Below are 14748 nucleotides of genomic sequence, written 5' to 3'. Positions count from 1 at the left end.
GACTGGTCAGTGTATTTCAATTGACCTGCAGCATAATTATCACTCCATTAAAGTAAATTCTACAGACTTGAACACTGTACTCTGAATAAAACATGTCGCAATAACTGAGCAGAAGCATCACCAGAAACAACGTTTACAGTAATTACAGTCAACGAGCGTATTCACAAGGTGCCTGCTTGATGCATACAGCCCAGTAGGGGAGCAAATGTGCAGAAAGTTTCCTAGTCCTACTCAAGGTATAAGGCTGTTCCTTTTTGCCAACTTAGAATCATAGATGTGCTAAAATCTTAACATGACGTGTGCCTTTCGCTGCATGTATTTTTTGTTTCAGAATCAAGAAAATCTATTTTTTTCTTCAACGTTTTTGCTTTTTACACTACATTTTTTTTTACACTGCCCTTACATTTGACACTACCTACTATTTCTGACCTGATAAATACAAATACTGCAGACTCTTCTTCTAATCAGGAAATCTATTGCAAATGTTTGCATGCACTTGCTGTAACAGAAGCAATGGCTAAATAGACGATTTTTGGAAATAACCCTGTCGGGTTTGCATTGGTTGTGAAAGAGTGAGTACCCTTGCATTTGTGCAGACAAACTTTGCCATGTGCTTCCTGTACACATGTTAGAGACATCCCCTCTTGCTAGTGACTGGCCTGTAATGTCACAATGTGAAACTTTCCCACGTGACATTACAGGCCAGTCACTAGCGATAGGGCGTGTCTCAAACATGTGTGACATTACAGGCCAGTCACTAGCGATAGGGCGTGTCTCAAACATGTGTGACATTACAGGCCAGTCACTAGCGATAGGGCGTGTCTCAAACATGTGTGACATTACAGGCCAGTCACTAGCGATAGGGCGTGTCTCAAACATGTCTACAGGAAGCACGTGGAAAAGTTTGTCTGCGCAAAAGCAAGGGTACTCACTCTTTCACAACCCATACAAACCTGACAGTTATTTCTGGAAATCGTCTGTTCTAAAGGATGAGCTAAAAAAAAACAATGGCTAAATTCAAAAGGATGAGCTAAAAAAAACAATGGCTAAATTCTAAAGGATGAGCTAAAAAAAAAAAACAATGGCTAAATTCTAAAGGATGCTGCAAAAAAAACAATGGCTAAATTCTAAAGGATGAGCTAAAAAAAAAAAAGGCTAAATTCTAAAGGATGAGCTAAACAAAACAATGGCTAAATTCTAAAGGATGAGCTAAAAAAAACAATGGCTAAATTCTAAAGGATGAGCTAAAAAAAAAAAAAAGAGGCTAAATTCTAAAGGATGAGCTAAAAAAAACAATGGCTAAATTCTAAAGGATGAGCTAAAAAAAAAACAATGGCTAAATTCTAAAGGATGAGCTAAAAAAAAAGAGGCTAAATTCTAAAGGATGAGCTAAAAAAAAAAAAACAATGGCTAAATTCTAAAGGATGAGCTAAAAAAACCTAACAATTTCAGTGCGTGGTAGTTGTTGACATGCAGTTCACAATGTGCAATAACAACATAACACTTCAGCAGCTAAGACAGCTGATCTAGCAGCATCAACTTGGGAACATAATTAGGGCCAAAAAGTATTTATTATATATATACAGCAGAGGAGTTTCAGCAAACCAGTGCGATACTTCTAAAAAGCATAATGTATACATCACATACAGGTTTTCTTTCCAAGACACATAGATTAATGAGCGCTAGTCTTTAAAATCAATTACAAGCAACAACAAAATTCACACAAAAACAGCAACAACAATCTATGTACAATGTCTTAGCGGAACCTGCAGTCCACAACCAAAATACTTAAGACTCGAGTTTGCTGAAGACAATACTTCCATTGGGATTTGATAATGGTATAGCATTTGAGATGCATTTCTTTTGGTTTGTACAGTTAGGAACACAAAGCTCTCCAGAATCTGCCACTACTTAAGTTTGCAAGGTAACTTAAACCATTCAGCATTTGCAGCTATCAAGGAAAGAAGACAATATTAATTTGTTGTTGTTGTAAATACACAGAGGGCAAATAACCGGGGGAAAAAAAGAAGAAAAAAAATCAATAAAAAAACCAAAAACACAAATTACAGAAATCTAGAAATATATTTCTTTTAGGCTAAGAGTGAATGTGAATTTTGTCCCCCTACAATTTGACTAAATCAAGGACAAGAACTGGCCCAAATACAACACTTGTAAGCATGAAGAAAACAACTTTTGATGGAAATATACTATAGAGAAAGAGTTTAATTGGGAAGCAAAGCTACACACCCAAATCCTACTAAAAAAGGGGGGGGGGGAGGGGGAAGTGGTATACTTAACATTGACATCAACACATCGTTGCAGTGCTCAAACAGAAACATTCACAACGTGAAGCATAATGCCATCTTTCTCTTCCATTTCATAAAAGTAAAATAGGTAGATTGTAAAAATTTGTCTTATGCAACCCCTGCAAAGATGCAGCAACCTGGTATATAAAACAAACTACTATGTTCACACATCACACAATGAAATGTGTAACTGTTCATGACGAAATCACTTGCAGGCGAGGTGACTAAAATGTAGATTGACAGCGGATTTACTTTTTCCCCCTTTTTGCCCTAGCAATTCCTATCAAATACATTGATCTGTATTACACAATCCGGCAACAAAAAGTTGTGTAAGCGGTAGCCATCATGCACTCAAGTGACACTAGTCTACACTAATATTCTGCATTCTTACACAAGATCTGAACAACTCAGCTGGCTTTTCCTTCTTATTGGATGACCACCAAAAATATCACTCAGGTAAAAAAAATAAATAAAAAAATAAAAAAAGACTAGCCTGCTTCTGCGACCACTCTAACAAAAGCTGTGGTTTGCTTTGAATTTATCCCTCACAAACAAACAAAGTACTACAAACAGAACCAAATAATGATTAGATAAGACACAAATCTTGAGCACCCGAGAGCAAATGAATCTTTGAAATCTTTCTTTCTTTATTTGGTGTTTAACATCGTTTTCAACCACGAAGGGTTATATCGCGACGGGGAAAGGGGGAAGATGGGATAGAGCCACTTGTCAATTGTTTCTTGTTCACAAAAGCACTAATCAAAAATTTGCTCCAGGGGCTTGCAACGTAGTACAATGTATTACCTTACTGGGAGAATGCAAGTTTTCAGTACAAAGGACTTCATTTCTTACATACTGCTTGACTAAAATCTGTACAAAAATTGACTATATTCTATACAAGAAACACTTAACAAGGATAAAAGGAGAAACAGAATCCGTTAGTCGCCTCTTACGACATGCTGGGGAGCATCGGGTAAATTCTTTCTGTTCCCAACCAATATGGGACTCCCCCTAACCCGCCGGGGGTAAATGAATCTTTGAAATCATTCCGGTAACATTGCTTGAAATATATACAAGACAGGAAGGGTAATTCCCAAACACCTACAGGCATTCACTTTTACTTTTAGTACTGTGTGTGATACATGTACAGTTTTGCCTGCCGACTGCGACACGGGCGTTTCAATTTGAAAAAGTTACACTCACAGAAATTTTAGAGTTTCATTCAAGTTTTTATAAAGATACAACAAAGGCTAGCTTAAGTCCAGTACATGTATAATAACACACAATGGAACAGCTACAGACTATCAGAACAGGTTTAGGAAAGCTGGCTGATGCAAACTTCACACACACACACACACACACACACACACACACACACACACACACACACACACTGGAAAGCTGACAGATGGAAACTTCACACACACACACGCACAGAGTAAAGAATAGTTGAGGCGTGGTATGAGAAGAGGAGCTTGCAGGAACAGAGCTTAGACTTTAGAGTTAATGTTATGCACCATCTTCTATATTATACAGATTTACAATTACACCATTAACACAACAATCTTCAAGGTTACACACACAAAACTCAACTGCATGCATAATGCAATGTACACAGAGTAAAAAAAAAAGCGCTGGTGCTCAAAAGCCCACATCAAGTCAATCCAAACAGCCAGTACATAAAATAAGAGCATCAACTCCTCAATTAGAAAAATGTACATCTGACAGAATGCAACTTCAACGGAACCTCTCAAATACGGAAGCATATAATCAAGTACATGTCTGGTATCACACAGGCCTGTGGTTATAGTATACATAGTTAATGTGTGGTGCAAGAATAGTTTTGGGACTTGGGAATATTAGACAGCAGGAAAAATACATGTATGCCAGTTACACATAAGCAGAAAGCCAACAAGCCTTGAAAATAACAGGGCATTGATTATGAAGCCTCAGCTAATTCCAGTGAACACAAGAAACAAACCACCTGCATTTAAAATAAAAAAAAATAAAAAAAGGCACACCAGGAAATTGAAAATATACACATAAATTAATGAAACTGAAAGTGAAAGTGACAAAGAGACTTTAACCGATACTGAAACAGACCCTACAGTTTTCCTAAATTTATGCATTAAAATACTAGCCAAGCTAAGCTCCTAGTGTTACGGTTCTAGCAACTATATATATACTCAAAACAACATTGGGTTTAAAGGAAGACTGAGAAGCTCGCCTGGCCAGACTTAAAGATAAAAGGTCTGTACCAGGAGTGCCAGTTTAGGTACAGGTGAACCTCAATATAATGCACACATCAGAACATGATCAGAACCCCCCAGTATGCAAGCAAACATCTGCTTATCAACAGCAAACATTTGCTACAAAGAGTCTCTACATTTCCTAACTCAAAAAAATAAAGCTTGGTTATCAATTCTAACTGGCAGAAACATCCATTAGAGATATTTAAAAAAACCACCTGTTTTACATAAAATATTACGAATGATTCATTCTGATCTGGGGAAACAAAATTACAGTGGTACCTGCGACAAAAGGACACCCTTGGGACTTAAGCTAATAGTGTCCCTTCATGGCAGGTGGCCTGTCATGGCAGGAATCTTTGGGTCAAGATAACACACAAACGGACAACGGAAGGTATCCTTTCCTGGGAGGTGTCCTTTCATCAGAGGGGCCTGACATCGAAGGTACCACTGTAATAACAATTTATGAGAAGGAGACATTCTATGTAATCATTTAATGGCTGCCTCTGGCTACAAATCAGCTAATAAACACTGCACTAAACAATGCTAGATTTGCTTTCCTCCCCTAAATTCAGTCAGCTCTTTCTATGTGAGCATTATTCTGAGGTTCACCTGCACCAGTTGGAATGAACATTTTGATTCAATTTCAAGGGCTGGGGAGCTAAACAAGGACACGAAGGTAGGTTGGTTTGTTGGCTTGCAATAAATGAGATCACATCAACATTTTCCATCCTGCTTCTCCTGTCCTTGACAACATCATGCATCCTGCATCGTAGGAAACCTGAACTGAACACAGTGGAACCCCCCTTTTAAGACCCCCCCCCCCCCCCCAATTTAAGACTCCCTCCTTTTTAAGACCTTGTTTTCTCAGACTTTCTATTCATAACCTCTGTAAAATTACCCCCATTTTAAGACTCCGTCCTTTTCAAGACCCAAATTTTCTCAGAATTTCCAAGATCCTAAAAGGGGGGTTCCACTGTTATTCGTCCACTTTTTTTTCTCGATTCTGTTTTTAAAAATCCGAAATCAAAAGAACTGTTTTGCTGTAGAATAACATACCAGGATACAACTGAAAAATCAGTTATCTGTAAACTGCATACACTGCGGACATACTTCTATTGAGTAAAGCAGAATCCATGAATATCTGCTATGAAAATGCAAAGTGTATTACGGTCTATACTGTATCAAAATTAAAATCCAATTTGTGCAATCAATATTGGTTTTGTTGATAAAGGTGGTTAACTTTTGCAAACAAACGACAGGGAAGCAGAAAAACCTGCCACACTATTTGTATCTGAAAGGAGATCATCAAGTGTAGATGATACACATGTCTAGTCATCTTTTTCAAAAGAGAAAGCATTTTTAAAATGTGTTTCCTATGCCTCTATGGAATGAAATGTATTTATGAGAAAGCAAGTAGGCTTTAAAGATCATATATATATGAAATCCTGTGAAAATGAGAATTAGAAATTGTTTCATAAACAGAAAGTCCCTGAAATCATGTTTCAGACAAATACACTCAATACACTATACAGTGTAAAAAAAACAACAACAAAAAACAAACAACACACACAAAAGAGCTTTAAAACAACAACAGCGACACATCCGTAAAAAAAAAAATGTGTCTTTCCTTAAGTTTCCATATTGAAACATGTACAGAATATATTTATGCCTAATAATAAAATGTTGGTGTGAAATCATTCCCTATTTTACGATTTTCAGTATATATATATACATGTATATTATATATATAGATATATATATATACAATGATGCACTGGTGTTGAAAGAGCAAGACAACCATAAAAGCAGTTACCCCTTTGGTTCAAATGAAACCTTCCTGTACAGTACAGGCTTCCACACAGTAGCCTCCCTTACCTCATAGTTTTTACAAACAGAAAGGGCTTTGCTTACAGTTATTTTTTGGCGTGAGCAAGTTTACACATGAACACTAAGGCACAAAAAAAAAATAGTCTGTTTACGGTATCCTGACCGACCCTATTTTTTCGCGCGACCCTAGACATTTTTTGGGCATTTGGGGGAAAAAAACAAACAAACAAAAAACATAAACAAAAACGTTTTTGTTTTTTGGCAAAATAACTTAAAAATATGTTTTTTGGGGAAAAAAAAATCCCGACCTACCGACCCTATTTTTTTTGCCTATGTTACCGTAAACAGACTTTTTTTTGTGTGCCTAAACTCACAAGAGACATACAACACACATGAGGAGGAAGAAGTATGAAGAATATGCCTCTGTCGTTAAAGCAATTTACACTTTTCTCTGAATTCTGTAACTTACACGTTTATTATACACAAGTAGCCCAGACATGAGGGATTTCATGATATTATGCTACGAAAAAAAAGTTAATGGAAATAATTTACAAGGTATCACTATCAGCTACTGCTAAGGCTGTACAAGGGAAACACCTAAGACTGAGAGAAGCCAGCGAACGAGAAGAAGAAGAGAAAGACCCAGAGGGACAGGGAGAAAGAATAGAAGGGGTTAGCGAACGGCCGTGTCCACAGCTAATGAGTCTATCCACATCACTCTGCGTGAAGAATTGTCCTACTTTTCACTACGTCCAAGCTGTGCTTGATACACACACACAAACACACACTGAAAAAAATCCTGCTACAGGAACGAACACGGCACCCACGCTATTTGTTTGTGTCTGCACAGGAAGGCTTGAAAGTACGTGTTGTGAAGCACTAGACCCTTTGCTGGGTTATAAAATCACTTTCACTGGGCTTGTTGGGGTGAACACTGTCGGGTGTATCCACTGCACTGTTGGCGAACACACTGTTGGCTGTCAAGCTGCAGTCCTGCATGTCCGAGCTCAAGCCGCCTCCGTTGGAAACGGGCACACAAGCACTCTCCTCCATTTCTACCCTTTGCTCCAGCTCGGCAGAGTCCGAGCTGCACTTTGCTTTCTTGACCGGTATCTCCACCGACTGCCTCTTATCGGAGGCGCTGATGTCTTTGCCGTGTTTGTCACCCAGCGGAAACTTGTTGGTGTCGATACCGATCTCTTCGATAGTCTTGGTCAGCAGATCATCACTGTGAGAGGACAAGGAGACCGATTTGGGGGAGGTGATCTTCCCCTCTTTCTCCCCTTCCTTGGGTTCCCCCTCTTCCTGCACATCACTCTTCTCCCAGTTGTGGTCCCTGGCAGCCAAGTTGGGAGAGTCAGGAGCCTTGCTGTTGCGGAGGTTGAGAAGAGGTGATGAGGGGCCTTTCCCCACGCTGTTTCGACGGTCGGGATTCCAGTTGGACGGGGGCACCATGTCCTGGGCCAGGGCGGCTGTGTGGTCGTTCACTGGCAGCGACACCTGCATCTCAGCGCCTGCCGCTTTCAGCCAGGGGTGCTCCATGCACTGCCGCGCTGTCATGCGTTGTCTGCACACAGTGGGAGCAAGAATTAGAAGAAGAACGAGATATGTACAATAGCAAAAAAATAAATTGAAAACTTCTTCATGTTTCTATTGTTCGTGTTTCTAGTGAGTACATTTTTATTGTTATCTTGTTTTTGTTAAATTGGAAAGTTAGGAACTTAAGATGAAAATATCACTTGCATCAGAACTGTATGACCAGAAGTTTGACAGGAATTGATGAACTGAATGCGGAAAGTCAGATAGCAAACACACACTGACTGAAACACATGCAATTTCTGACAAACAAACAAACACACATGCACACACAGACGAAACACACACCCTACCATCATATTATCCGGAACGTACTACCGAACAATAATTGTTACTTTTTAATTTACCACCGCAAAAGAATATGAGTTTCAAGGAACCGTTTGCCTTTTACTCTGATACGCCTTTAAATGTGAAAAGTTTTTAAATAGTTGACTGAGAACAAAACAGCAAATAAGATTGATGCTCAATTGATCTTGGATGACCCCCTGGGCTCTGGAGACATGAAACATCAACAACTAACCAACCAACACGTGAAATCATTCTTCTTCTTCTTCTGTGTTCGTGGGCTTTTTTGCACGAGTTGGTTTTTACATGTATAACCGTTTTACCCTGCCATTTAGGCAGCCATACGCCGCTTTCGAGGGAAGCATGCTGAGTACTTGCGTGTTTCTATAACCCAACAAACTCTGACATGAATTACAGGATTAACACCGCCCTGATATGGCCCTTCGTGGTCGGCTGGGCGTTAAGCAAACAAACAAACAAACAGGATTAACACGCGGTCTTCCACATGGGAGGCCTGTGTCTTATCTACTAGGCCACTGCACTCGTCAAAATCATCCTTCAATGTGCTCTCAAAGAATCCCCCTTCAACTTACCTGGGATCTTTGATCAGCAGTTGTGTGATAAAGTCTCGTGCTTGCTGACTGATATGTGAAAAGAGATCATCGGGAAAGTCGTACTTGACTTGGGAGATGTTGCAGAAGGTTTCTTGCTGCGTGTCGCCAGCAAAAGGTGAGCAGGCTGTCAGCATCACGTAGGCCAGAACACCCAGGCTCCTGTACAATGAACCAAGTTTTTGAAGATAACGTTAAGTCATATGCTTTTTAGTGAAGTTTAATTAGGGAAATTTTAGTCAAGTAATCTTTGGTTCAGTCCGGACAATGGAATGGCATTTGAGCTTGGAAGCTTACAAAATTAATTAATGAGTTTGTGCATTCAAATTCTAAATATTCCAATTAAAATGTCATAAATACAATCACAAATGAGTGCATTGTACTCCTTATAATTTCCTGAATAAAATAATAAAATATATATATATATACGTTATGCTTACTCTGAAAATGTGTTCAGAATTAAAGAACATTGGCTTATGAAAATTAGGTACTATGTTGCATGCTAATGGGAGAAAAGCACAACCTGTGTTGGTATTTGGGTTTTGGCGAGTGGAATTCATAGGTTGTTCAGTTGAGTTTATGAGCCATTGAGCAATGTTGCATTAATGACATGATACATTTATTTAATTTCTGGATTTATAGTTAACATAATAAACAGTAAGAAATAGCAATGACTTACCACATGTCTGTCTGAATGCTGAGTGGTTCATAGTCCAGCACTTCAGGAGCTGAAACACAATGGCACAAACAATTATTTTCAGCAAACCGCTCACTTACACATAGCGCTGTCAGTACTCAACACCTTGACCTGGTGTCAAATTATTCCACGAAGAATGACACTGTACTTGCAGTTCATAACAATAGATTCCTACAATATTGATGTTAAGCTCAAACATGCATGCACAGACACACACACTCTCTCTCTCTCCCTCTCTATCTTATCCATTACTGTCTCTCTCTCCAATCTGACAAATACCTCCGAGTTGAAGCACCCACTTATTTGATACACACATATATGTACACATTCTCATGTGTGCACACGTAAACAAGCACTTTCTATCTCACCCTCAAATCTGACACACACACATGCCAGATGCTCACACACCCACACTGATCAGACACACATGCATAACCATGTCTCCGCAAAGAAACCCACACATAGTGCACATTTCACAGTAAAAAAAAAGCAGACAGACAGTCACAGACAGACAAACGCACAAACATACAGACAGACAATGAGACATGTATGTACACGCGCATGCACACACACACTCGGCACATGCGCGCGCACACACACACACACACACTTACAAACACACTTACCCATTCACCCACAAACACAGACACACACTTACAAATACACTTACACATTCACACACAAATAGACTCGCACACACACACACACACAGACTTACCAACATAATCCGGTGTGCCAATAATATCACGGATGTCTTCTCCTGTGTTGGTGAGACAAGCAAACCCCAGGTCACAAATCTTGATGTTTCCTCTGGGGAATGGCTCAGTTAACAGGATATTCTGTGGCTGAAATTCAAGAGTTCCAAGTGTAATGGTTATCCAGATAAGAGGCAGAAAATGAGAGAAACACACAGTCATTAGGTTTACAAGAAGTATATATCATAACCTAATAATCAGTATTGGGTTCAATTCACAGGTGCTTGCCCCCAAAAGATCCAAATAAATGGTCATCTTTATTCCCTGAAAAGAGTCAAACAACTAAATTTTCTAAACAAATATATTCTCTCAAAAGAGTCAAAGCACTCCAAACAATTCTAAATAACAAATGTTAGATGTTCTCCAGGCAAACATACAAATGACACTGCAAATGTAGCTGCTGGAAACTTACAAATAACATAACAAACAGCATTTGTTTAGCACCTGTTATCTAAACCGGATGCATTTGCTGTGTGTGCATGTGTGTGTGTGTGTGTACGTGCGTGCATGCATGCATGCATGTGTGTGTGCATGTGTGTGTGTGTGTGTGCGTGCGTGTGTGTGAACATGTGTGTGTGCATGCATGCCTGTGTACATACATGTGCGTGAGTGAGTGCATGCATGCCTGCGTGTGTTGGACCACCTACCTTGAGGTCTAAGTGGACAATGTTGTTTTCATGCAGGAAGCAGAGACCTTCCAAGATCTGAACCAGCAGATGAACTACGTCCTTTTCCTCAAACGACTCCTCTATAACACACTCATGGAACAGCTCTCCACCAGCACAACTGCAACAACAAATACAATACAAAAAATAAGCTTGAATCATTCGATTAATTAAACCTTAAATTGTACATGTACAGTGTGAATTCACTTTTGAAGACCCCCCAAACTCTTAGAAAATCAGTTCTTTAAAAGGAAGGAGTCTTAAAATAGATGTAAATGAACAGAAATGATGTACAAAGAAATGTCTGAAAAACTAGGGTCTTTGAAGGGGAAAGGTTTTAAAAAGGGAGATTTTACGTGAACAGCAAATCTGAAATCACTTGACCCATACAGGGGGAAAATCTGAGCGGAGGGCAAACATGATTATCCGGCCATATGTGTCCAAAAAATGAAAAGATAACTTTCTCTTGCAGACAAGAAAAACAGAACGGCAAAGTGGACACAGAAATTACTGCCTGAAGCAAGAGCCAAGACTGCATTAGAAAGCAATACACCAAAGAAATAATAATGAAACAAATAAAATTATAAGGAAAAGATAACTGAATCTGTCACTGTATTTCACTATAGTGCAAAACGCTAATGCCAACATCTACACAGACATCTGCACTCAATACTTTTCAGGGACAAAGGTCACGGTGTGCATTTTTGTGCTGAGTCTTATAAGCACAGTGGTCCCTGGGAAGAATGTTTGGACACTCTTGTCTTGGGACCAGCCAAAAGAGTTCTTAAATGGCAAGTGGCCGCCGCCTTCTTCCTCTTCCTCTTCCTCTTCTTCTTCTTCTTCTTCTTCGTCGTTCATGGGCTTAGACTCCCACGTTCACTCATGGTTTTAGCACGAGTGGATTTTTACGTGTATGACCGTTTTTACCCCGCCATTCAGGCAGCATACGCCGATTTCGGGGGAGGCATGCTGGGTATTTTCGTGTTTCTATAACCCACCGAACTCTGACATGGATTACAGGATCTTTTCCGTGCGCACTTGGTCTTGTGCTTGCGTGTACACACGAAGGGGGTTAAGTCACCAGCAGGTCTGCACATAAGTTGACCTGGGAGATCGGAAAAATCTCCACTCTTAACCCACCAGGCAGCAGCGACCGGGATTCAAACTCACGACCTCCCGATTAGGAGGCCGACGTCTTACCACTGCGCCACTTCGCCCGTCAAGTGGCCTTCCATTACAGGTAAAGTTTGGTCAAGATAAAAGTTAAAGGGACGACAAAAGACGTCCTATCATGGGAGGTGACCTTTCATCAGAGGGACCTGAAATCTCATGTACCACTGTACTAATGAGAACTGAAATATGTAGGCTGCTACGTCTTCCTGAGTGCAACCTGCACTCAAGCCATTAAGGAAGCTAAAAGATCCAATTCACACATCCAGCATGAGAGGCCTGAGGACCCAAGGCATGACCACATAAAAGCAACAACATGCAAGACCTTAGGACCACAGTCTGTGCCTGCTCAAGTGAAGAGGATATTGAAATGGTTTGCATCTATACAGTGCAGCCCCCCCGGGCCCCCCCCCCCCCCCCCCCCCCCGCCCTCACTAAGTTTTAAAACTCCTTTCCTCCTCCGCCAATTTTTCCATTGCTTCTTCAGAATTTGTTTTCGTAAACTCTATAAATGTATCTCCATTTTAAGGTCCCCTTCTTCTTAAGGCCTGATCCTCTCTGGTGTTTTAGAGGTCTTACATGTGGGGTTCCACTGTATGTGCAAAGTGCACTTAGACATGAGTGCATGCACAGGAAAGTCTACAATCACTTGTTCCATATTGGACCCACAAAATCCTGAGAGGATTGCAAACATATGTGCTCATGAATAGCAAATCTGATATCACTTCGACCCATACAGGGGGGAAATCTGAGCAGAGGGCAAACATGATTACCCGGCCATATGTGTCCAAAAAATGAAAAGATAACTTTTTCTTGCAGATAAGAAAAGCAGGAAAGCAAAGTGGAAACAGAAGTCTTAAGCCTGAAGCAAAACCGCATTAGAAAGCAATACACCAAAGAAATACTAATGAAATAAATAAAAGGAAAAAAATAACTGAAATCTTTGCATTATCTTTAGCGCTGTGATTTTATTTTTGAATTTCTTTGTAATCATTTTTGGAACATAATCTGCAGTTATCCTTTAACAAATGTATTTCCTTGCATGTATTTTATTGTGTTGAAACATTTACAATTACACTGTATGTTATTTGCAGTTTTAGATAATTTGTATCCACGCAGTTTTGGGAGGGCATTGTCTCACATGTACTCATTCCAGCAAAGTCATTTGATTCATCTGCTGATCCACAAAATGGCTGAGCTGTTCAAGGAGGTTGAAGATGTCTTTTCAGCACAAGCTAATAGATTGTGATTTCCATCAGCCATATATATATGTCTCAGACTTATTTCATCAGCTGTTTTTACAGCGCAAACTCAGCAGCACAAACTCAGCAGCACACTGTCGCTAACCATCAGCAATGATTTTTTTTTCCTGAGCAGGAGGAAAATGTAGAGAACTTTTCCCCTTACACCTACGTTCTGTTTTAGCTGTAAAACAGCTGCATCTGTCGACTGACACAACATGTGTTGAGATTCTTCACAACAAACGAGATGTGTTTGGCATCTGAGTCTTACACCCTATCCAACCCCCTCTTCCTGACTCTCTCATCTGCTCTTCAAAGACAAAGGGTTTCGTGTATCACAGGTTTTTCTCTAATACATGTGTGTGTGTGTGTGTGTGAGAGAGAGAGAGAGAGAGAGAGAGATAGCGAGAGAGAGAGAGAGAGAGAGAGAGAGAAAGAGATAGCGAGACAGAGAGAGAAAGAGATAGCGAGAGAGAGAGAGAGAGAGAGAGAGAGAGAGAGCGGGCGGGGTTGAAGACATGGAGATGGAGAGAGACAGACACAGGAAGACAGGCAGACAGACAGACAGACACAGGCACGCATTCCTACTCCTCCGATTTCACTGAGAAATGCAGACAATGGCATAGCTTTGCCCCAAACCCCAAGCAATCAACTCCTGCTCAAACGTCTTTCATCTCTTTACAGTCTGTTCACTGAGAAGACACGAGAAGGTAGGAACATTCTCTCTCAAGTCAAAGTTACTCCGAGGTCACCATCTCAAGCAGAGTACTTACGGAGGTTAAACTTTTACCCAGAGCGGAACGGGGACCTTCCTCATGGAAAGGGGGGGGGGGGGGGGAGAGGGTATACAGCGCCTATGTGTCTGTGAGTGTGACCCAACGAGCAAATCCCCAGTCAACGGAGTCGTGAACTGTCCTGCCCGAATGATAGTTACGCATGCTATTTGTACATTTTTCTACACATGTACTACTTTTCACAGACGTCCACGTTTGGTTTAGGTTTACACGTCAAAGATCTTGTCCGTAAAGAGGAGAGAATGAAGGTAACGCAGGGGAATGAAAGTAAAGTAAGCTGCTGTGAAACTGAAAAGACATCGGGGAACGGGCAAAGTAAAAATGTTCTTCACCTCACATCACAAAGTTCTCTCTCTCTCACTCACTTTTTCAGACAGCGGCGTAGACACAATGTCATCAAGTCATACATAAACACAGACTGACAGACACGCAGACAATGTGAGACACAGAGAGAAAGAGAGAGACAGACAGACAGACAGACAGACAGAGAAAGAGAGACAGAGACAGAGAAAGAGACACAGAGAGAGACTCAGAGAGAGAGAGAGAGAG

General features: G+C 40.4%; 1 protein-coding gene across 1 annotated transcript in view; it reads right to left on the bottom strand.

Moving 5' to 3' along the window:
• Window positions 1-6698: 6698 nt before the first annotated feature.
• LOC138983286 (serine/threonine-protein kinase 17B-like) overlaps window positions 6699-14748 on the bottom strand; it is a 33069-nt gene continuing 25019 nt past the window's right edge. Inside the window, exons 4-8 of the mRNA XM_070356708.1 lie at window positions 10977-11115; window positions 10293-10419; window positions 9557-9605; window positions 8860-9039; window positions 6699-7952 (exon numbers count right to left, since the gene is read on the bottom strand). Of these exons, the coding sequence (XP_070212809.1) occupies window positions 7265-7952; window positions 8860-9039; window positions 9557-9605; window positions 10293-10419; window positions 10977-11115 (1183 nt within the window). The 3' untranslated portion in view covers window positions 6699-7264. The remainder of the gene's footprint in view (window positions 7953-8859; window positions 9040-9556; window positions 9606-10292; window positions 10420-10976; window positions 11116-14748) is intronic.

The sequence above is a fragment of the Littorina saxatilis genome, linkage group LG12 (genome assembly GCF_037325665.1).
Source record: "Littorina saxatilis isolate snail1 linkage group LG12, US_GU_Lsax_2.0, whole genome shotgun sequence".
Taxonomy (NCBI): domain Eukaryota; kingdom Metazoa; phylum Mollusca; class Gastropoda; order Littorinimorpha; family Littorinidae; genus Littorina; species Littorina saxatilis.
The sequence above is the reverse complement of the archived record's forward strand: the minus strand, read 5'-3'. Positions and strand labels throughout refer to the sequence as shown.